At 47.4% G+C, this 24,783-nt stretch overlaps 1 protein-coding gene and 1 pseudogene across 1 annotated transcript; one reads left to right on the forward strand and one right to left on the reverse strand.

Annotated features, from left to right (window-relative positions):
• Positions 1-3,125: 3,125 nt before the first annotated feature.
• On the forward strand, positions 3,126-4,168 carry LOC136472097 (nuclear transcription factor Y subunit B-11-like). The gene has a single exon (XM_066469823.1). The coding sequence runs from the start codon at positions 3,153-3,155 to the stop codon at positions 3,963-3,965; it is 813 nt and encodes a 270-aa protein (XP_066325920.1). The 5' UTR covers positions 3,126-3,152; the 3' UTR covers positions 3,966-4,168.
• Positions 4,169-4,283: 115 nt separating this feature from the next.
• Positions 4,284-14,898, reverse strand: LOC136472096 (phenolic glucoside malonyltransferase 1-like; annotated as a pseudogene).
• Positions 14,899-24,783: the final 9,885 nt, after the last annotated feature.

Consider the following 24,783-nt stretch of genomic DNA (forward strand, 5'->3'; position numbering starts at 1 on the left):
ATGAAATTCGGTACAGTGGTTTTTTCTTTCTATACTGTAATACTGGTCCTTTGAGGTTTGTTTGTTCAAAAGGATAGGTAGTGAGCACTTGGTTCCCTTAAGCTTACCGGTTTGTTTCCCCCTTAATAGTATGACTTTTTCTATACTCAAATTTAAAACAAAAATTTAAAGTAAGCCTTCAATGGTCAATACGGCGCTACGATTTGAATTGTGTGTGTGTGTGGGGGAGGGGGGGGGGGGTGTTCTCCTTGTGTTTCATGCACCCACGTATGCTTACAATATGTCCATATCTCACAAATATCATTACACCCTTACTTGTGCTAATATCAATGTGCCAAAACCAGCCCATTAGGGTCCTAGATGCACTTTCAACCGTGCGCTCCCAAAAACTTGATCGTCTGGCACACCCGAGCACTATAACATTTAACATGGGCAAAGGTTTATTTGATTTCATTGAATTAAAAATGGACCAAGCATAAATTAAATCCAATGAGAGATCAATCTTGCCTGCAAATGAGTCATTATCCCAGCGTTTCCAGCTAAGCGTTGGATGAGCTGAGCACGTTATGATGTAGTAGCTCCTAATGACATCAGGCACATGTGTTTGGACCGTATATGTATCAATGAACCAAGTTCTATCTAATTAAACAGACTACAAGATGCTGGACCAACATGCACCCACGTATATAGTTGCCACATTAAATTGGACAAATCACAAGATGTTGGAATAACATGTACCCACTCGGATAGTTGTTGTATGGTGAGTGTAATTTACTCAAAATTGTGAGTTTCAAGTGATTCTCCCTAAAACATTTCTCCCTTTCTGACGTTTGACAGTTATTCTAGTGGTTTTATTGAGAATCTAAAACGTTTTTCACTACCAAACACACTTAACCACAAAGCACACTGTACGTTCTTTCAAAACTCGATTTAATAACCATGTACAAGCACTTCTTCCAAAGGTCAAAACAGGTGAGCTGGGTCAACTTTGCTAATGCACGAGATCTCTACCGTTTATGGAAAGGGCATCGAAGACAATGCAATTAGCATCTTCCTCCTAGCTCCTCTCGTAATTAAAGAAAAGTAGGTCCGGCATCATCTAATAACCACTTAAAAACGTGCCATTTCGGCTGTACAAGAAGCTGACAAATGGCACAATCTCAGTTCAAAGAGCTAGCAATTAATCTCCGGTTGCTAAAACTAAACTACGCATCCGTTTACCATTCAACTCCAAAACTGTCATCACCTTCACGCATTTCATAATGCAAAGCCTGCAAGAACGGCTAAACTAATCCCGGATTACGTTAATTAATCCCCCTCCTGAGCCCAAGTTGCCCTAACATATATATATTCTTCCTCTTCTTCTATTATTGTGCGAGATGCGATGGCGTGAATAAATGAATAATCCTTGGCGCCTTTGAACCTGGGAAAGAGAAGAAAAAGAGGGAGATAAGAGAGGCATCCTGCCCTTTGGCCTTTGCCCCGGCCCGGCTTTTTTGAAATAACAAGAGATACCATATTCGACCAATGCAAGTTAGAGAGAGTGAGAGAGCTGTATTAGTTCGTACAATAGATATTTTGGACCCTAAACTAAGGTTTTTTTGTTTTTAATTTCAGCAATTAATTAATATAATACTCCCTCCATATTGATAATTTAAGTCATTTTGGACAGTGATATGGTCTCCAAAGTATAACTTTGATTTCTTATTTTTATAAAAATGTTTATTGAAAAGTGATATATGTATATTTTTATGAAAGTATTTTTCAAGACAAATCTATTCATATGGTTTTCACATTTCTAAACTCAACAACTTAAAAGTTATTCAAGATTTATATTCCTAATGTTTGACCCAAGCCTTGTCCAAAACGACTTGAATTACCAACACGGAGGGAGTACGCATTTGTAGATACCATCTTTGGTTATGGGGCTAAACAAATTTTGTGAAGGCAAAGACTCTGAGGAGGCCCCTTTTATTTGGTAAAAAGGGTGCTGTGCATCTGTTCCACTAGTGTGAATGATGCCCTTGCCATTGGTCTAGGAACCTCAAAAATCTTTGTGAGATGCCTAGCTTTGCATTGCTTGAGGTGACACGGGCAGTGGCCAGGCTGTGGAGTATGCCATGCTATCACATGGAATATTTTGGTGTTTCCACTGTCTTTATCTTCAATTTGGAACTCTGGTCTCCAAGTTCTGGAACTACATATATATTCGGGTCGATTTGCATAGGATAGATGCTCCACTGCCGCCACAGCACTAGATAAGTCTCAATTTTCATTCAGACGAACGTGAACGTTCTCCCTTGATCCTAAATTTTGCAAGACGTTTTGGCTTTTCTAAATGCACAGTGTTTACTATATTTTTAGATATGTGCTATGTCTAAATGTATAGTAAAAATAATGTATTTAGAAGAAAAAAAAGGCATCTTGCGATTTGGAACGGAAGATGTAGAACAGCGGGGGCAGTCACACACATGACACATTGTTCCATTATATGCAAATAATGACGTACTTAGCTATATACATAAAACAATATATAAGATATGCTCTCTGAAATTTGAATAGTATAGTTTCACGGTGGCACATAAGCAGTCCTTGCTTCAAAAGCAAGAATTCAATTTTATGTTTTAGATAACGGAGTTAAATCTCGATTGAATTTTGTTTTTTAGTTCAACCATGGAACTCGTTTCTGAATACTTAGTAAGTTGATTTGTTTCATCTGAAATTCTTGTAAATCTATAGAACATATGTGTTCTTTTTTTTTTCGCGAACAGGTCTCTCCGGCTCGTGTTTCATTAAGAGGAGAATATATTTTTTTAGAAAGGCGTAATTTTTTTTTAGAAAGGCGATTAAGAGGAGAATATATATGTTCCAAACATACATAGTAGTAGTAGTTTTTGACTTCACCATAAGCTAGCTGACTAGCTCCTAGTCCTAGCAGGGCAAGAATCTTGCAATGCTCCCATAAACATAATGATCTTGTGTTTGCTTTGCTTTGTGTCGGCATCAATACCGTCCTCCCACTCGCATCTCTCCTACAGTACATACCAAGCTGCTAGCTTTGCTCCCTCCTTTCCAACTTTAAAAGGAGATCATCTCTCATTCTCTCTTGCACCATCTCTCCATCCATACACCCCCACCCAAGGACCAAGGGCATGAAGAGCAGGAAGGGCTACGGGCACCAGGGCCACCTGCTGAGCCCGGTGGGCAGCCCGCCGTCGGACAACGAGTCCGGCGCCGCGGCAGCGGCGGCCACGGCCGGCGGTGGCGGGTGCGGGAGCAGCGTGGGGTACTGCAGCGGCGGCGGCGAGTCGCCCGCCAAGGAGCAGGACCGGTTCCTGCCGATCGCCAACGTGTCGCGCATCATGAAGCGGTCCCTTCCCGCGAACGCCAAGATCTCCAAGGAGGCCAAGGAGACGGTGCAGGAGTGCGTGTCCGAGTTCATCAGCTTCGTCACCGGGGAGGCCTCCGACAAGTGCCAGCGCGAGAAGCGCAAGACCATCAACGGCGACGACCTGCTCTGGGCCATGACCACGCTCGGCTTCGAGGCCTACGTCGCCCCGCTCAAGTCCTACCTCAACCGCTACCGCGAGGCAGAGGGCGAGAAGGCCGCCGTGCTCGGTGGCGGCGCGCGCCACGGCGACGGCGTGGCGGACGACGGCCCGCTCGCCGCGGGCGGGGTCATCGCGCCGCCGTCCGGGGGCGGCGCCGGTGACCGCGCGGGCTACGACGGCGCCGCCGACGCCGACGCGCACGTCGGGCTCATGATGGGAGCAAGCAGCGTCGTCGGGTTCGGCGCGGGCAGCGCGGCGGCGGCGTCGTACTACACGGCAGCACGGAAGTCGTATGGCGCGGGGGAAGTGTCCAAGGTGATGGAGTTCGAAGGCATCGGCGGCGAGGAGGACAACGGCGGCGTGCAGAGGGGGAGAGGGTTTGCCAACCACCTCCACGGCGCCGTGCAATGGTGAACGGCGTAGCTAGGTATAGAAGACGACGACAAACGATACTTGCATGGCGTTGGTGTTGCACACTCTTGCACCTGCACCTGCACTGCTGGCTGCTGCTCGTGCAGTGCTTCGTAACTAAATTTGCGTACTAATTAATTGCTGTTTCTGCTTTTCGTCAAATGTTTAATGAGTTCATTTGAATTTAAACTCAAAGTATTTCTATTGACCTGGAAGAAGTTCAGCTAGTTGTTCAACGAGGTAAACTGCTTTGATGAATAGTACTGTTAACAGACTTGATCGAACACCATTATAAATGCAATTACATAGAAGTATACAAAATCACCCAAAGTAGCTGAGAAAGTGCGACTTGTACGCGTCCATGTGCGCCGGGTGCAGCGACACGGACGCCTGGACGCCGCCGCCGGCGCCGCCCTTCCCGGCCACGAGGACGACCTGCCCGTCGTGGTTCATGGTGACCAGCTCCGTCCTGCCGGGCGGGCCCCACCCGAAGTCGGCCGCCTCGTACGCGGGGAACCTCGTGGACCCGGCCAGGTTCATCAGCCGGTCCATGTCCACCTGCCCCAGGGTTGTCATCCAGTCCCACCCGGCCATCAGCTGGTCCTCCTCGGCGACCGCCGCCGCAGAGACGCCCGCCCCGCCCTCGGCGAGGAGGCCCCCCGCGGTGGCCCGCGCCAGGCACCCGGAGATGCACGTCCCAAAGTAGCCGTCCCCCGGCGGCGGGTCCAGGCGCGCGCGGCAGTCCGCGAAGAAGAAGAGGTAGACCTCGTCGTCGGCGGAGACGATGCCGGCCGGGTGTTTGGAGCGCACGAAGGACACCCACGCGAGCACCGCGACCGCCACGAAGCTGGACGGCGGCGGCGTCCTGCTCATGCGCGGGCGAGAGCTCGGCGACGACGCGCTGCTTCAGGCGGTGCATGGCTTGCACCGAGATTGATGTGACCACGCCAACGTCGGGGACGTCGGGGATCTCTCCGACCACCTCGGCGAGCTCTCCGACCACCTCAGCGAGCTCTCAGACCACCTCGGCGATCTCTCCGACCACCTCACCAGCTGATACACCACTCCAAATCCCTACTGGACCAATCACCCGTAGCCGCGCCCAAAAGATACAGCAAGAGGTGCACGCGCTACTTTGTGAATTTCAATTAAACATTGATGGTAATTTCGAGCTACCTAAGTCGTGCATGTTGTTATTACTCAGGTTCTCCGAGAAGGAAGACAAGGATACAGCAAGGATGGATCAGAAAGAAGAGCTACGTTCGAGTCAACCCAGCATGACAAAACCATCCAGATGAAACAGTCATACCTTTTGTCTCCCAAAAACTATGAAGGAAGGAGTTATGACTAAAATATTAAAGACTACACAGAAGCCCAGAAGACGTGCGGGAACTGAAGATCACCTCATAAAAGCTCTAGCTAGTTGACCTTTCACCTTCCAATGTGGTTTCTTCAATTCACACCTATCTTAAAAACTTCTCATAGTATAAATACCACCACTAGGCTACTAGAAAGGCACTTTTTGATGATTTGATAATTCCAGTGATATTGCAGCCGAGCTGCCGAGTGTTTACTCAAACCCTTGTTCTGCCTGGACTTGTGAAGAGATTCCTATGGGATCCACTAGTTCGTGCTTTGCGGGTTTCAGTACGGCTGCCCCGCCTTATGTGGATTAGCTCCAGTTGTGGTTCTGCGGTCGTTCGGAGATCGAGTCGAAGTCTTCGTGGTCTCGGTGTCTCTCTCCCCGTCGCTTGGTCGCATCCAACCTTGGTCAGGTATAAAGCTAGTTACTCCGCTGATCTTCAGCAAGTTACCCCTTTTATTCCCGCTGCCTTGTTGCAAGTTATCTTGATCGTGACCTACTGCCGTGAAGATCGGGCCAACCCCCGTACTGAAATAGTTCAGTACCTATCATCTGGTATCAGAGCTTTGGATTGACACGGTAGGTCTTGCCGTCATCCACATCGTTATCCTTGATTAATCTACTTCATATATTTGTGTTTATTGATATCCTATAGTCCAAAGCCACAAAAAAAACCTATAACCATTTCGCGGTACTATTACGTTGTGTTTTGTGTTCATCGAGTTGCTAGTCACCACCATTTTGTTTCGTTCGTTACCGCTGTCAGTGTTACAAAAAAAAAGATCAAAAAAAGAAAGAAAGATTAGTTTCAAAGAAAAAAAGAGAAGTGAAAAGAAGTTGAAGGATTTGTGTTGCGATGTACTGCTGAAAATTTCAGTTTACATATTTTGAGTTGGTGGTAATCTTGTTAGCAGCAACGTCGTATCTTTGAGCACATCAAACCACTCAGTTGGCAGTACCGTAGCCCTCCTTGTTAGCCACCTATAGCTCCACCAAAAACCTGAACCGGGACGTTCGATTCGTAATCCTTACGACCTCTCTACCACCTCCGTTGAAGCTGCCATACCAGCACTGTCACGGTCTTTGAGATCAGGAAAGAACTTGGGTAAGTAAGCGGTGAGATTGTGTGTTTCCACAAATTTACCTATTCCATTTTTTTCTTGCAACTAGTCTAACATGTTAGGATCCAATTCGAGTGTTCATGGTGGGAACCACGGAGATGAAGAACCCCCTGTTGCACGGGCGGAGCTACGCCAAATGGCCAACTCGCTCTTGGAAGCGATGGAGAGGATGTTCAACGAACGTCTCCCTATAGCGGGTGGTCGAGGTCCACAACATCAACATGAAGACAATCACCGTGAAGAATTTGGTGATGAAAATTCTGGTCTGGGTGCTGGATTTCATGGCCGCGACGGCGATGGTCAAGGTGGTCTGGGTGGAAGGCGTCGTGCTGATTTTGATCAGCGCGGTGGTGGTCGGCATGCTGAATTTGATCATCAGCGTGGAGGAGGATGTGGACGTGATCGTCGTGTACGATTTGAAGATGAAGATGAGGTTCATGATGAGTATGAGGTGGGATTTGATGATAATGAAAATCCTTTTGGTCACCATGGGCGTTTTGGACAGCCACATGAACATCGTCGTGGTGCTGGTCCTGATGGGGAAAATTATCGTGGTCGTCGCAATAGAGATGATCCGGATAGCATTGCTCGTGTAAAGTTGAGTGTTCCAAAATTTTCAGGGAAAGAAAATGCTGATACTTATCTTGAATGGGAGGAGCAATGTGATCAGATTTTTAGAGTGCACAATCTTTCTGATCAGAGGCATATCAACCTTGCTTTTATTGAGTTTTTGGGTTACGCTCTCACATGGTGGAACCAAGTTCAAGAAAATCAGCGTGTGTTAGGATGTGATCATATCAACACATGGGCTGAGATGAAGAGAGTGATGACAAGACGCTTTGTGCCATTAAGCTATCAGCGTGACCTCCGCAATAGGTTACAAACATTGAGACAAAGATCAAAATCTATTGATGACTACTTCAAGGAGATGGAGTTACTCTTGGTGAGATCTGGAATTAGAGAAGATGAAGAGTAAAAAATGGCAAGATTTTTGAATGGTCTCAATGAAGAAATTTTAGGTTTTGTTGAGATGTTTCCATATCATAATTTGCAAGACCTTGTTGATCAAGCTATGCGCACCGAGAGAAAAATTCAGCAAGAGGGACGAAGAAGGTCTTATGGGATCCATTCAATTTCAGCCCCATGGCGTCGGCAGTAGCCCGGTACCTCTGTTGGTGGGGGAAGATCACAAGGAGTTGCTACTAGGCCTTCTCCATCCATTGGTGCTGCAAAGACAACGGTTTCTACTGCTTCTTCACCTGCAATTCAGCAAGAACAGCGGCGTCTTGCTGTAAGCACAACAATCCCTTCTATTGCATCAGCTGCTGCTTCTTCTTCCCATACCCGGGGCATTGTTTGTCACAAGTGCCAAGGTCGAGGACATATTGCTGCTCAATGTCCTAGTCGAAGGACCATGATTATAAATGAGCAAGGTGAATGGGAATCTGAAAGTGAACCTGAGGAAGAAGCTCCAATATATGATGAAGAAATTATGCAAGATAAAGGTGATGAAATTCAACCTAATGATGGAGACAACAACTGCTTCATTTCTCGCCGAGTGCTTAGTGTTACTGCTGTCCAAGAAGAGCATAATCAGTGGCACAATCTTTTTCACACCCGGGGCATGATCAAGGACAAGTTGTGTCAAATCATTGTTGACAATGGCAGCTGCAATAATATTGCCAGTCGAGAATTAGTTGAAAGATTAGGACTAAAACAGCGGCGCCACCCTTCTCCATACAAGATGCAATGGTTAAATGATTGTGGTGCGCTGCGTGTAACAAATATTGCGACTGTTCCCTTCTCCATTGGGCGGTACAATGATCATGTGGAGTGTGATGTGGTTCCAATGGAAGCATGCCAATTGCTGTTAGGAAGACCTTGGTTGTATGACCAAGATGCTCAGATTTGCGGTCGTGCCAACAAGATTGTTCTCATGTACAAAGGAGAGCGCATCACTTTGCTTCCCTTGTCACCGGAGGAGATTGTGAGAGATGATCTGAAAAGAAAACAGCGAGCGAGCGAGAACCACTTACGAGTGACACACAAATATAGTGAAGGAGTGTTTCCAAAGCCAAATAAAACTCCACAGCCGCAAAGAACCGAGCCAAAGGGAAAAGAGGGTTTAGTGATGATGGCTAGGAAGGGGGATTTAAAAGAATTGAGTGAACCCAATGCTGTGTTCTATGTACTCCTGTACAAGGATAATTTTCTTGTCACTAACGACTTACCCTCTACTTTGCCTAGTGTTGTTTTTGATGTGTTACATGAGTATGAAGATGTGTTTCCAGATAAAGTGCCACCAGGACTACCACCTAAGAGAGGAATCGAACATCAAATTGATCTTGTGACCAGTGCTTCACTCCCAAACCGTGCTGCCTACCGCGCCAACCCGGAAGAAACCAAGGAGATTCAGCAACAAGTGGAAGAATTGATGAGAAAAGGGTACGTACAAGAAAGCCTGTCACCTTGTGCTGTTCCTGTCCTTTTAGTTCCTAAGAAAGATGGGTCTTGGCGGATGTGTGTGGATTGCCGAGCAATAAATAACATTACCATAAGGTATAGATACCCCATCCCTAGGCTAGATGATATGCTTGATGAACTTAGTGGTGCTATCATATTCACTAAAATTGATTTAAGAAGTGGATACCACCAGATTCGTATGAAAGAAGGAGATGAATGGAAAACAACCTTTAAAACAAAATTTGGGTTGTATGAATGGTTGGTAATGCCTTTCGGGTTAACCAATGCACCAAGTACATTTATGAGATTGATGAATCATGTGCTTAGAGATTTCATTGGCAAGTTTGTTGTCATTTACTTTGATGACATCTTAATTTACAGCAAGTCTCTTGATGAACATGTTGAACATACCCAATGTGTGCTTGCTGTCCTACGTGAACAGAAATTGTACGCTAACCTTGAAAAGTGCATCTTTTGCACCGACAAGGTAGTCTTTCTTGGATTTGTTGTTACAGGACAAGGAGTGGAGGTAGATGAAGAAAAGATCATGGCTGTACGGGACTAGGCGCCTCCACAGAACGTGAGCCAAGTAAGAAGTTTCCTTGGACTTGCTGGTTTCTATCGACGGTTCTGAAGGATTTCAGCACTATTGCTGCACCAATCAATGAGTTGACAAAGAAAGACGTGCTCTTCAAGTGGGGAGAAGCACAATAGAAGGCATTTGAAGAATTGAAGATGAAGTTAACAACAGCCCCAATCCTTGCACTCCCAGATTTTGGTAAGTCATTTGAAATAGAATGTGATGCAAGTGGAGTTGGGATTGGAGGTGTGCTCATGCAAGGACAAAGGCCAATTGCATACTTCAGTGAAAAGCTAAGTGATCCAACTCTAAATTATTCAGTTTATGATAAAGAATTATATGCTCTTGTTCGGAGTCTGGAAACTTGGCAACATTACCTTTTTCCTAAAGAATTTGTGATACATTCAGATCATGAATCATTGAAACACCTTAAAGGACAACTCAAACTGAATAGAAGACATGCAAAATGGTGTGAATTCATTGAATCATTTCCCTATATTGTCAAGTACAAGAAAGGAAGAGAGAATGTTGTAGCAGATGCGTTGTCTCGACGTCACACTTTGTTAACCCAACTTGACACTAAGATTCTTGGGTTAGAAAACATAAAAGGTTTATATACAACTGATTCATATTTTGCTGAACCATATTCCAAGTGTCGAGATGGCAAAGGATGGAAAAATTTTCATGTGCATAATGGGTTTTTGTTTCGAGCTAACAAATTATGTATTCCAGAGTGCTCTATTCGAATTTTACTTGTGCAGGAAGCCCACGCAGGAGGACTCATGGGCCATTTTGGCGCCAAGAAGACAGAACAAGTCCTTACCGACCACTTCTTTTGGCCAAAGATGAGAAGAGATGTGGAGAGACATGTTCTTCGCTGCGAATCATGCCACAAAGCTAAGTCTCGTGTGAACCCTCATGGATTATACACTCCTCTGCCTATCCCTACTATGCCTTGGGAAGATATCTCCATGGATTTTGTTCTTGGTTTACCTCGAACCAAGCGGGGAAGGGATTCCATCTTTGTTGTGGTTGATCGTTTTAGTAAAATGGCACATTTTATCCCATGCCACAAGAGCGATGATGCTTCACATATCGCTGAATTGTTTTTCAAAGAAATTGTACGACTACATGGAGTACCACGAACCATTGTTTCTGATCGTGATACCAAATTTTTGAGTTACTTTTGGAAAACTTTGTGGGGAAAACTTGGAACACGGTTGCTGTTCTCTACGACATGTCATCCACAAACGGATGGACAAACTGAAGTTGTGAACCGTACTCTATCAATGCTACTGCGAGCTATCCTCAAGATGAACTTGAAACTTTGGGAAGAAAGTTTGCCACATGTCGAGTTTGCATACAACAGGGCAGTACACTCGACCACTAAATTTTGTCCATTTGAAATTGTATATGGGTTTAAACCCACTGCTCCCATAGATCTTTTGCCTTTACCTATGCAGGAACGTGTAAACTTCGATGCAAGCAAGCGAGCCGAGTTTGTCAAGAACCTTCATGATAGAGCTCGGACAAACATTGAAAAGATGACAAAGCTGTATGAGAAGCACGCCAATAAAGGTCGAAAGAAGGTGTTATTTGAACCAGGAGACTTGGTTTGGGTGCATCTACGCAAGGACAGATTTCCTGAACAACGCAAAAGCAAGTTGCAAGCCCGAGCTGATGGTCCATTCAAAGTGCTACGCAAGATCAACGACAATGCTTATGAAATTGATCTGCCTAGTACTTATGGTGTGAGTACCAGTTTTAATGTGGCCGACCTATCTCCATTCTTTGGATTGGAAGAGTCGAGGACGACTCCTTTTCAAGGGGGGGAGGATGATGTGACCACGCCAGCGCCGGGGACGTCGGGGATCTCTCCGACCACCTCGGCGAGCTCTCCGACCACCTCGGCGATCTCTCCGACCACCTCGGCGACCTCTCCGACCACTTCACCGACCTCGGTGACCTCTCTAACCACCTCACCAGCTGATACACCACTCCAAATCCCTACTGGACCAATCACCCATAGCCACGCCCAAAAGATACCGCAAGAGGTGCACACGCTACTTTGTGAATTTCAATTAAACATTGATGGTAATTTCGAGCTACCTAAGTCGTGCATGTTGTTATTACTTAGGTTCTCCGAGAAGGAATACAAGGATACAGCAAGGATGGATCAGAAAGAAGAGCTACGTTCGAGTCAACCCAGCATGACAAAACCATCCAGATGAAACAGTCATACCTTTTGTCTCCTAAAAGCTATGAAGGAAGGAGTTATGACTAAAATATTAAAGACTACACAGAAGCCCAGAAGACGTGTGGGAACTGAAGATCACCTCATAAAAGCTCTAGCCAGTTGACCTTCCACCTTCCAACGTGGTTTCTTCAGTTCACACCTATCTTAGAAACTTCTCATAGTATAAATACCACCAATAGGCTACTAGAAAGGCACTTTTTGATGATTTGATAATTCCAGTGATATTGCAGCCGAGGTGCCGAGTGTTTACTCAAACCTTTGTTCTTTCTTGTTCTTCCTGGACTTGTGAAGAGATTCCTCTGGGATCCACTAGTTCGTGCTTTGCGGGTTCCAGTACGGCTGCCCCGCCTTGTGTGGATTAGCTCCCATTGTGGTTCTGCGGTCGTTCGGAGATCCAATCGAAGTCTTCGTGGTCTCGGTGTCTCTCTCCCCGTCGCTTGGTCGCATCCAACCTTGGTCAGGTATAAAGCTAGTTACTCCGCTGATCTTCAGCAAGTTACCCCTTTTATTCCCGCTGCCTTGTTGCAAGTTATCTTGATCGTGACCTACTGCCGTGAAGATCGGGTCAACCCCCGTACTGAAATAGTTCAGTACCTATCAGAGATGGTGAACGTCCGGCGGGAGAGGTTGGGGGCGGATGAAGTGCCCTGCCACGACGGCCTGCAAACCGCGCGCCCGCGCCAAAAAATTTGTTATGTTTATATTACAAAAATATAGCAAAAATAAATGAGAAAACACAGACAGAGAAAAAAGGGAAGCTGTGCAATCGCAGCAGATGTGCTGATCAACGGGCTGCTGGGCGTGGCTAGGGCATCTCCACGATGGGCCACTTATTGCTCTTAATAAAATGCCCATGAAGTCGTATTCTCGAAAAAATAGGCCACTTGCAAATTTATTATCACTAAAAATAAAACAAACCGATAAAAATTCCTGAGAAATAGATTTTTAATAAATAATAAAATATATAACCACTACAGAAATGGTTTTGACCTACGATATTTTCACCGCCTATTTGAACTTGAACGAAACCGTCTGTAATACTTCTTACCATCGGTTAGTGATATAAATTGGCAGTGAAAATCATTTTCACCAATTGTTTTGTATACCAACCACAGGTGAAAATATTTGCACTGCTATCATCTCTGTAAAAGACCCGTCTGGCCATCTTAGCTCACGAACGGCCTCAAAGTATATAATGGGAAAACCCTAGCCTTCCCTCCCAATCTTCCTCATCTCAAATGCATATCTCCATCCTGACTTCTCAACCACACTTCTCTCTCATCTCCCTATGCCTCCTCTTCCCTCCTCTCCTCATCTCGAGTTCATTCGGTGGCGGTGCGGGGGTTGCACCCCTCCTCCAGTGGCCACGCAGAGGCCACTCCCCCCCGGATTCGTGGCGCAGGAGGTTAGATCCGTGCGTGCACCACCGTCCTTGCTTCGTGCACGGCTACCGCGACCTCAACCTTCTTCCGTTGACGGCCATCGCTCGCGATCTCGACCACTGGTCCACAAAAGGAGCTGGCGCTGATGACCATTTTCAATGCTGGTTTGAACCGGCAGCGATAACCCATCTCATCATCACCACTCTCACCGCAGATGGGCAAAATCGACGGTGATGAGGTCTTTGGAGGTGAGCGTTATGTAGTAGTGCACTGTTGACCTCACATGTATGCTAGGAAAAAATAGTTGTACTAATGACATACCAACATCAATTCTTCTGTAGCAGTGCACTATGCACCTCGCATGGGTGAATTCGTAGAAGCAGAAATGGAAAGCTAGGGAAGCATGATACAAGAGAAGTTGCTGACCAATTTGGAGACATGCCTCGCAATTTTAGAATTGGTTGAGGATGCGGTCTGCACGTCTGGTTGAACCGGACCTAATTCGTTTGATCTTTCCCCAGTAGTAGTAGTAGTATTCGAGTGACCAGATGGTTCAAACCACAAGGCTGTTTTTTTTTCCTCATCTGTGTTATTTGTCTCTATTCATTACCTAGGTGACCTTTGACTATAAATCACTCGATTTGCTACCAACTAGTAATATTTATATGATATCTGTTGTAAAAAACTCAGGTACCTGAAGGGCTCATATCACTGAAGTTCTATATCTAATCTGGATCCGACAAAACAGAGGCAGAAAAAAACTGTAAAAGTGATAAAATAGAGGCAGAAAACACTGCAAAAGTGACAACATAACACGACAGCAGAGCCAAAAACGGCAATTTGTTCATTTGATGATGTGCGGTGGGTGTGGGTGGCTTGGCTTTGAACGGGAGAGACCTATCTAGGCGCCAGCCACAGTCGTGTCGTAGTCGCACACGAACGCAGCCGCCGCCTTGCTTCACTGTTGAATGCTGCTGGCCGGGCGGCGGCCTGTGCAGCGTACGGAAGAACCAAACTACCGGGAAGACAAGAAACAAGTCCGACCGACCGAGAAGGCGCAGGCAGTCGTACGTACCACTGGCAGATCGGGCACCCACTTCCGCAACACGCTCCTGGCCAGCTCCTCGCCGCCGGGGAGCCTGATCGCCGTGCGGTCGAACATCGTCGGTGGCTCGGCCGCGGCGTCGGCGTCGCCTTCCCCGCGGCACGCCGCCGCCCACGCGCGGAGGAACCTCCACACGGACCGGCCGTCGACCGCGGCGTGGTGCATCGCCACGCCGACCGCCAGCCCGCCGCCCCGCAGCCGCGTGACCTGCGCGGCCAGCGTCTCCGCTGGGAGCACCCCGGTGTCGAGCGCCGGCACGAGCCGCGCGAACGACTCCACGTCGTGGTCCTCGTCCCCGGCGAGGCGGCGGGCCGCGTAGGCGTCGACGTCCTCGCTCGCCTCCGCGACGAGGAACCTGACCCCGCTGGCGACGCCGCCCGCGGTGCAGTCGAAGGCTGCGTCGCCCGTGGCAGGAACGTGCACGATCCGCCCGGCCAGCGTTGGGAACCGCGCGAGGGTCTCCACGAGCGACGCGCGGACGGCGTCCACGGCGGCATGCTGCCGTCGCCGTCGCCGTCGTCGACGAAGATGAGCACGCGCTGGATGAGCGGGAACGTGATCCACTGCGCGTCGAGCGCGGACAGACGGATGGGCTCCGGCGGCAGCGCCGCGGTGGGCTACACGGCCACGCGGGCCTCTTCGATGATCTTGACGGACGGTGGCATGGCGCGATGGCACGGCACACACAAGTTGGTTGCTGTTGGTATGGTGTCGGCTGTGGTGACGAGAGTAAAAGAAGAGGACGCATCTTGTAGGGTGTGTTGACTTCCTAGAAATACGTATGCAGCCAGACGCAGTTAATGCACCGACTATCTCTTGGTTTGACTTCCTAGAAACGATGGCAATCTCATTCCTCACGAGCCTTGGCTTAGGGCGCTGCCTCTATAGTTTCTAAGTCTATTTATTATATTTTGCTGATGTGACAGTATTTTTATTGAAGAGAGATGGAGAAAAACCTAGAAATCATTTCTTGATAAGAAACCGAGTCCACGAGATGCGCGTTGGGGGAGGCCAGCTTCGTTTCCATGGATCCCGCACGCCATCCACCCCCGCCGCCGCTATTCCTCCCCTCTTCCGCGCGCGCGGTCGCCCGAGCCCGCCATCTCCCGCACGCGCCATCTCCAGGTCTCCCGCGCGCCCTCTCGCAGATCTCCGGCAGTCGCCACCAATCTTGAGGAGACGCGCCTCTTTCCGGCCTCGCCCCCTCCCGCTCTCCCGGCAATCTCCCTCCCTCTGCCGCCCATCTCCCATCGAGGTTCAGATTCATATCCATCCATAGCTCCCTTCGATTCCATGTCCTCCCCCATCCAGTGTGACCCAAAAACATCCCCAAATCTCACAGATGAATCAATTAACAAAGACCGATTCTCGGCGAGGCAAAGGTGTCCCTAGAACCCATCCTCCATCCGTTCGTGCTGCTGGGACCTGTGCTCCGGTCGCCGGAGCTACTGCAACCCGTGCTCAAGCTGGAGCCTCCGGTGTTCCTCAAGATGCTGGTGTTAGGAATTGTGCTCCTCGAATTGGTGCTTCTCCCGTTGGTGGATGGTGGCCAACGTCATCTCCTAGCGAAGGCTAAGTCTTTAGAGAAGTGGATCTGTGGATTATAGCTAGATTGTTTATCTGCATTGTGTAATCAGGCTGACATATGCAGTGCAATATACCAAAGCTTATTATCTTGCAGATGGCATATACCCAAAGTGGGCTGTTTTTGTTAAGTCCGTACGTGCACCACAATTAGCTGAGCACAAGCTGTTTTCAGAACATCAAGAGGGGGCAAGAAAAGATGTTGAATGTGCATTTGGGATTTTGCAATCTCGTTTTTGCATTTTGCATCAGCCAGCACATCTATATGAACAAGGGAATCTTGAGAATATCATGTTAGCTTGTATAATACTTCACAACATGATAATCAAGGATGAGAAGGATATAGACGACAATTCCTTTTGACTTGAACAAGGAAGCAACCACGTCTACTGTTCAGCCATCTATAATCACTCATGGACATGATCCGGTGATGGAGGAGGTACTACAAAGAAATGCTGAGATCTTTGATCGTGAAGTTCATGGGCAACTTCAATATGATTTGATTGATCACATCTGGCAAAAATTTGGGCATCAAACTAATTAGGTAAAATTATGCATTCAAATATATACTAGCCTTCATGTTCAAGAACCATTGAGATTTTGTTAATTCAACCTCCTGTATAATTTTGTTAATTTACTAACCCATCCTCATATTTTAACAGTTCTGCTTGGAGGATGATGGACATGGAGTTCTGTGTGGAGGATGATGATGGATGGCTTAATAGTATCTAAATATTATTATCTATTTAGTTTGCAATTCATATCTAGGTTTCTATTGCTATTGTAATGGATGACTCATGGCTATTATCTAAACTTTTATCGAAGTTCTGTGTGGAATATGTTTTTGATGCTTCGGGCGATATACTACTGTATGCGTTGTGTTCAATTGCCGGACCATCATATTTTTGGATGCTTCTGGTGATATACTGCTGTATCTGTATGGTTCAGTTGCCGGTTGATCATATCCTGTATGGTTCTAGAAGGTTACATCCTTATCCTATCGATGTTGCATACCTGTTGAGAGGTATAGTGTGGATCACATGGTAATACGCCACAACTGATCAGCGTTCTTCGTGTTGCATAATAAATTTCTTTATCTATAGAAATTCTGATTACAAACTTTGCATTAAGGAGCATGGTTTCCTGTGATGATATCTTTGAGGTATAAAAACTATGGGTAGAGTCTGCATTGTGAGTGCCCTTATGGCATCCGCAATGGCTGACTTATATGCTAACTCTAAGTATTTTTTTATATTGTTAATAAAGAGAGAAAAGCTAACTCTTAATCAAGAGCTAGGCTTATACACATATTCTAAGATTATATGATAATGTTATGTGGAGCCTAATCATACTATGAGCTATTGCTAAAATGTAGTACTATTAGAGAAGTTAGTTTAGAGCTAGTGGCCTCGTTTGGCTGGCTGAATTTTGACTGAAACTGACTGAAAACATTGTTCTAGCTGAATTGTTGTGAGAAGAAAACACTGTTCCGACTGAAAAAAGAAACCGAACGAGTTAGATATGGGGTAAGCCGAACGGATCAACTGAGTTACCGTTGCACGTGCCCTTAGCTAGACAGCTAGAGCGTATTTGTTTGTGGCTGGACCACACTGTCCCGGCCGCCCGTTTCAGCCAGGCCAGGATGCAGGCAGACTGGTCCGCCAGCTGCAACTGAGTTTGTTCGTGTATGCGCCATCATCTTCGAGTACGTGGTGAGCGGCAAGGGACTGGATTGGCCTCCTTCGTTGCGCCCAGCAAGAAATCCACGACATTGCCCAGCCAGTTCCTCGTAGCCTCTTCAACAGCCACACAATACACTCAAATTTTACATAGGAGGTATGGAAATGTGATAGGAAAAGATTTGCTCCTTCGCAATTTACGTATCTCGTATAGGACTTCGGATTTATGATACACACTCATACAAGTCAGAACAAGTCACGCCTATTTGGTTCGACATCGGTGAACGCTTTATAGCAGTGATACAGGCTGCGCTTTATAGTAGTGATACAGGGTGGATGTAGACCATTTGTAGGGGCCACCCCTAGAAATTAATTTGTAGGTGTGGCTAGATATAGGGGCAGATGAAAAACGAGATGTCTCTATAAATCGTTTTTCAGAAATAGCAAAAAAAACATGACAGGTCACGAGTTTTTTTGCATGAAAAATGTAGAGCGCGCAGCAATCGGGGCTCAAACCTGCGACCCATCATTTGTGTGCTCCTCCTCTAACCAATCTAGCCATGAGACACTCGTGTCACTACTGGAAACCGGCAATTTGCCGAGTGCCTGCGGCACTCGGCAAAACCCGAAATACACTCGGTAAAGGCTTTGTCGAGTGCCGCACTCGGCAAAGAGCAGTCGGCAAAGAACCCGTCGGCAAAAGTTTCTTTGCCGAGTGCCACATATCGGGCACTCGGTAAAGCTTTTGCCGAGTGTCACGTCAGCACTCGGCAAAAAAAAAAACCGACGTCAACTTTGACGACCTCTTTGCCGAGTGCCACCTCAGCGGCACTCGACAAAGAATTTTTTCTTTTTTTTGAAAATTCTTTGCCGAGTGCCATACTCTTGCACTCGGTAAAGAAATTTTTTCTTTTTTTTTAAAAAATCTTTGCCGAGTGCCATGGCTCTGGCACTCGGCAAAGCTGGGAAATTGGGTCTCTGCTTCCTAGCTTTGCCGAGTGCCATGGTCACGGCACTCGGCAAAGCTCTCTTTGCCGAGTGTGGCACTCGGCAAAGAGGGGAAAAATGCTATTTTTTTGTTTTTTTGCTTTCCATCAGCGCAAACAAAGAAATCACATATATATCAACACACAGCACAAGATATATCACATACACATCCATATTCCATCACATACACATCCATAACCCATCACATACACATCCACCATCCATAATACATCACATACAAATTCATTGTCCATAATCCATCATACATTCGCATCATCCATGACAATATCCATCACAATATATATATATATATATATGTCTCTAGTAGTAGTCCAACATAAGGCTAAGTCTAACATAAGTCCATGCAATATGAAAAGAAACAAATAAACGGTACCTACTGCCAGCCTCCCCACCCGGAGTGTGAACTGCCACCTTGAGGAGGGCCAGTTGTCCACCCGGCCTGTGGAGAAGGGCCACCTTGAGGAGTCGGATTTGAACCCGCCGACTGTTGCTGCACAAAGGAGAAGCAAATTCATGAGTATCTACAGGAGGGCCGCATAAGCTAAAGGAATAAACAACCATATATACTCACCGGAGTCCCTACAGGAGGAGGAGGAGCCACAACTGGAGCGAGCAGTGACTGGGGTACGACCACACCTGGCAAGGTCTGAAGGCTCGCCATGAAGCTGAACATGTCCTGCAGCCTTTGCGTCTCGGCCGCCCTCTGGGCTTGTACAGCCTCCATCTCCAGCCAATGGGCCTCCGCCTGGGCCGCCTGCTAGGCCTCCAACCTCCGCAAGTCGGCCTGCAACATTCCACCCGCAATGTTTAAACAATGCAAAGGCAAGGTAGATGTGTAAAAGCAATGAACGACGAATAAAACAGTACTAACCTGGAGTTCCTCCATCTGCTACTGTGAGCTCTACTTCCGAGAGCGTATGGGGAGAGAGGATCTCGTGCTCCTTGCTTGAATCTCGGCGAGGTTGGGAACAGAGGCGGAGTCGACTGTGCTATCCGCCATCCAGTACCGGCCGTGCTGCTTCCCTCCTCCCAGCCTCATCCGGAGGTCTGTGTCCAGGGGCTGGGTGGCCGGATCGAAGTCCTCCCCATGGCGCTCGCGGGCCGCTGAGGTGTACTCGCTAAGCTTGCTGTGGATGCTCGCGCTGGTGTACGCCTCGGGCCCGTCCGCTGGGTTGTAGGTGACTTCCGGGTCCGTCGCCTTGCCCTTGTGTGCCAGGGCGTACGCCATGAACTCATTGCATTCCTGGCCTTGGTGCGCCTAAGACTGCAAGGAAAACACAAAGATGATTACAAGTAATGAGAATTGAGCATTAGAATAAATAAATAAAGATGAAAACACAAAGAAGATTACCAATGTCTGGGCGTACGCGCTGAGGCTCCGGTTGCCTTGGTGGTGTGGCGCCCCACCCATCTGCAGGCGGCAGTCCTGATGGATGTTGTGCTTCTCCGCCCACTCCTCCGAGAGCCACCTGTCCACAATGGCCTCCCAACAGAGGCGGTGCCTGGCGCACCAATCAGGACATTGCTGCATGCCATCAAGTTATTGATATGTCACAAGATGAAATGAAGCCTACCTATTCTTCATGGAAGGAGTCAGTATTAATGTTTTGTACTTACCAAGAGGTACTGCTCCTTGGTGAGCGTCCTGGTCCTGGCATCGGCCTTCCTCACCACCTGACCAAGGACGTCGGCATTGTAGTTGATGATGCACTAGAGCCGCGTCTCGTAGTACAGGTCCAAGAGTCAGGACCTATAGACCTTGTCCTGCACTCGCGCCGCCCGGTCCTCAAACCCTTCATCGCACCTGAAGAAGTCCTACATACAGATATCATGTATCATTTCATTATTTCAAGAACGACCAATGAATGCGTAGTATTAACCAATTTAGTGCGATGAAGACTCACCCAGAACTCGGCCTTGATCCGCGCCGCAACGGTGCTGAACTCGCTGTCCTCGATGGCGTAGAAGTGGTCCCACGTCCAGGGCGGCGAAGTCACCGAGGCGTAGGTGACCATGCTAGGGTAGTGCTGCCGAATCAGAAGGCCCAGGGTGCCATTGATGTGTCGGCCCGTTCTGGACACAACTTCCCAGTTGCTGCAAGAGTCATTAAGAAGAATTGTGGAGATGCAGTTTGATTTTCAACATGTCATATGAAATAGTAGTGAAATAATACTTACTTGTCGCCGCTGGGTCGAATCACCGGGCACCGGTGAAGTGGGATCGGCCGCACCAGGAGCTGCGAGGGCCCACGCAAGTAGACTCCCGATGAGGTAGAGCCAGAGGCAGTGCTAGTGGAACCCCTTGGTGTTGCTATCGCTGCCTCCCCGTGGTCCAACGAGTCAGAGGAAGTGCCACCCCCTCCTATGTGCAGGCCCACCGCCTGGTCGTCCTCGTCCACCGACGGGGTGGTAGCCGGCTGCACCCTCGTCCTCGGACAGCCGCGGGGGTGGCCGCTCCTCGTCCTCCTCGTCGGTGGCTCTAGCAAGGGGTCCTCCTCAGCGTGGGGTGGTGAGCGCTCTCTCATGTAGAGGGAGTTGACCCCCCGATGGGCCTGCCTTCTGCCTGGCATTTTGTTGAGTGCCTGCAATTTCAATGAGTAAACCAATTAGCACAGTTAAATTACAAGTACTTATAAAGAGATGCAAAATGAACGAAACATAATAGCAATAATAATAATAATAATAATAATAATAATAATAATAATAATAATAATAATAATAATAATAATAATAATAATAATAATAATAATAATATAGTATTACATGAATTAGAAATATTCTTCACGATCGGCAACGGCTGGATCATAGGTGTCGTTATCACTATCAATATTGTCGAGTAAATCGGGCTCATCTCCATCGTTGTCATCATTGTCATCGCCTAACTGTAATCGCTCAAGCATTTGTAAGTCCTTAGAATTTTGCACCTCTTCTCCGTCGTCCTAATCTCCATCGTCCTGATCAATGTCATTGTCTACTTCCATGCCCATCAGCGAAAACATGTCTATGTCAAACCTCCCTTCTAGCCCCTCTGGTTGATAGAACTCCCGTGTGTTTGGGTCAAAGTTGTAATCCTCATCGTTTGGGACAGGCAGTTTACCGTGCGGCAATACCAACTGCACAAGGTACCAACCGATAAGATTGGGGTCTTTTTGGCATGCCCAAGGGAGATAATAAACTTGCGTGGCCTGTTGGGCCACAATATAGACATCCTCTCCTTGATAGACAGAATCCTGTCGAATTTCGACTTGTCCAATCTCAGGGGCTGTTCTCGTGACATTAGGATCGAACCAATGGCATTTGAATACGACTTGATTAGGAGCTTTGCGACACTCAAAATTAAGCTCGTATATTTCTTCTACTATGTCGTAGTAGTCTCGCTCATCGGTGTCGGGCGTACGAACTCCGGTATTCATGGTTTTTCGATTGGGCCGACTCCGCTTGTAGTTTCTTGTGTGAAAGCGATAGCCATTCACATCATAAACGGTGAATGACTTGACCTTGTAGGCGAAGCCTTTGGTGAGCCCTTTCAACTCAGCATCCATTTCCGCATCCTTGCGGGCCTGCAAGGTGAGTCCGGATAGATCATTACATTACTCGCTCATAGGAGCAAAGTGGGATGTCAAAGATTGAACGAGGTAAATTGGACGGTACCTTCGTATCAAACCAGGATATAAAATCAGGCACACCATCTTTGAGAAGACTATCTTCTTCTTGAGGGGAAGGAGCCCTATTCCCTCTCCAGTATTTTTTCAGAAATTCCCTAAAAAAACAAGAGATAAGGGGGTTCGATAGATGGAGGATAGTGACGAGGGCATATGTAACAAGCTCATTGAGAACTTACTGCACATAAGGCTTCACTTCGTCAAGGTTCAACAACACATACAACATGATAGTGCGCCACTCATCATGCCACAAGGTCTTGGTGCTCGATGCGCTTGCCTTTCCGAGTTGCCCTTTGAAAAGGCTGAGGTTTGATGAACTCTCGTCCGCGTTGTAACGAGGGGGACGATTGTGCACGCTGGGAAGGCCATCCTTATAGTATGCTATTGTAAAGTTTGACACCTCCTCCAGAACGAATGCCTCTGCCACAGAAGCCTCAATTTTGGCTTTATTTCTATACTTTTTCCGAAGAATCTTTAGACATCTCTCAATTGTATAGCACCAACAGGCCTGCATGGGCCCCCCATTCATGCCTCGTACGGTAGGTGCAAAATCAGATGCTGCATCGCCAGGAAGAAGCCAGGTGGGAAGATCTTCTCCAACTTGCAGAGCAACACAGGTGCCATTTTCTCCAAGTCATCAATCATGCCCCAAGATAACTCCTTGGCACAAAGCTGGTGGAAGAAATAACTCAACTCTGCCAGCACGTGCCACACATGCTCAGGGACGTATCCCCGGGTCATCGTAGGAAGGAGCCGCTCAATCCATATGTGGTAGTCATGACTCTTCATCCCTAAGACTCGCATAGTGGACAAGTTCACTCCCCTACTCAAATTCGCCGCATGCCCATCAGGGAACATTAACGTCTGGATCCACTGCAGTACTTCCTTCCTTTGGTCCTTTTTCAAGATGAAATTGACCGGAGTCCTTCTCCATTTCTTGCCGAGTGCGGGAGGCTTCATCACTTGCTTTGGCCTATCGCACATCGTTGCCAGGTCCAGTCTAGCCTTAACATTGTCCTTTGACTTATCAGGAATGTCCATGAGTGTTGCAAAAAGCGCCTCGGCGATATTCTTTTATGTGTGCATTACATCAATGTTGTGTGGAACAAGAAGGTCATTGAAATAGGGGAGCCTAGTCAAGCCCGATTTATGAGTCCACTAGTGTTCCTCACCATATCCAATAAAACCACATTTCTCTTTATCATCTTTGAGAGCCTCTATCTCAGCACGGACCTCGGCACCGGTCATCATCTGAGGTGCAGGGTCGATGACTTGAACCCTTTTCCTAAAGATCTTGATGTCTCGTCTGAATGGATGGTCAAGAGGGAGGAATTGACGATGTTGGTCAAACGAAGAAAACTTGCCACCCCTCTTCAGCCAAGTGAACCTCACAGCTGTCTTGCATATTGGGTATGGGAACTTCCTGTGAACACACCACGTGCAGAATATGCCATACGCCAGGAAGTCATGCAGGGAGTAGTGGTACCACACATGCACTGTGAAGTTCTTCTTTGTAGCTCGGTCATATGTCACTACCCCCTTTTCCCAAGCAAGGATCAATTCATCAATAAGAGGCTCCATGAACAAACCCATCTTGTTCCCCGGGTGTCCAGGAATTATCAGTGACAAGAATACGTTCTTGGGTTGAAACATGACGCTGGGGGGGGGGGGGGAGATTGAGGGGGATCATGAACACGGGCCAACAAGTGTACGGGGCCGCTAGCAATCCATAGGGGTTGAACCCATCTGTTGCCAGCGCTACACGTACATTCCGAGCCTCCTCAACTTTACCATGATGTATGCCATCGAAATGGGTCCACGCATCGCCATCCGATGGGTGTACCATCTTGTCAGCATTGTATCTTTTGCCATGTTTGTGCCATGTCATCTGTTTTGTGGACTCCTCTGTCATGTACAGCCGTTGGATCCTTGGTATAACAGGAAGGTACCGTAGGACCTTCGCAGGGATACCAAGCTGTTCCTTCTTGCCATCACTAGTGTCGACCTCCAGATACCTAGAGGATTTGCACTTTGGACAGTGCGTTGCTTTCTCGTGATCTTTCCTAAATAGGATGCAACCATTCGGACAAGCATGGATGTGCTCATACGACATCTTAAGGGCACGAAGAAGTTTCTGTGACTCGTACAAGTTCTTCGGCAGAATGTGACCCTCCAGAAGCAGGGATCCAACAACTGCCAACATACCATCAAAGTTGTCTTGACTCATGCTACACTGCGACTTGAACGCCATCAGGTGTCCAATGGCATCTAGTTGCGAAACCATTGTCTTTTCATGAAGGGGTTTCTATGCCGAAGACAGCATATCATAGTATGCCTTTGCGGATTCCTCTGGCTCGTCCTCTAATCCTTCACCGAACCGTGCCTCCTAAAAGTCATCCATCCAGTCTGCTACCCCCGCATCTCCATCAAAAGCCTCGAGGCGTGGTCTCACCACCTCCTCTCTAATACGATTGGCTTCACCATGGTGGATCCAGCAGGTATAGTTTGGCGTGAATCCATACTTGCAAAGATCTTCCCCCATGTTCTTCCTATTCTTTCTTACACGGTTGTCACATTTGCTGTAGGGACACGGCATCCGACTTGACCCTCTAGCAGCC

The sequence above is a fragment of the Miscanthus floridulus genome, chromosome 8 (assembly GCF_019320115.1).
Source record: "Miscanthus floridulus cultivar M001 chromosome 8, ASM1932011v1, whole genome shotgun sequence".
Lineage (NCBI taxonomy): Eukaryota > Viridiplantae > Streptophyta > Magnoliopsida > Poales > Poaceae > Miscanthus > Miscanthus floridulus.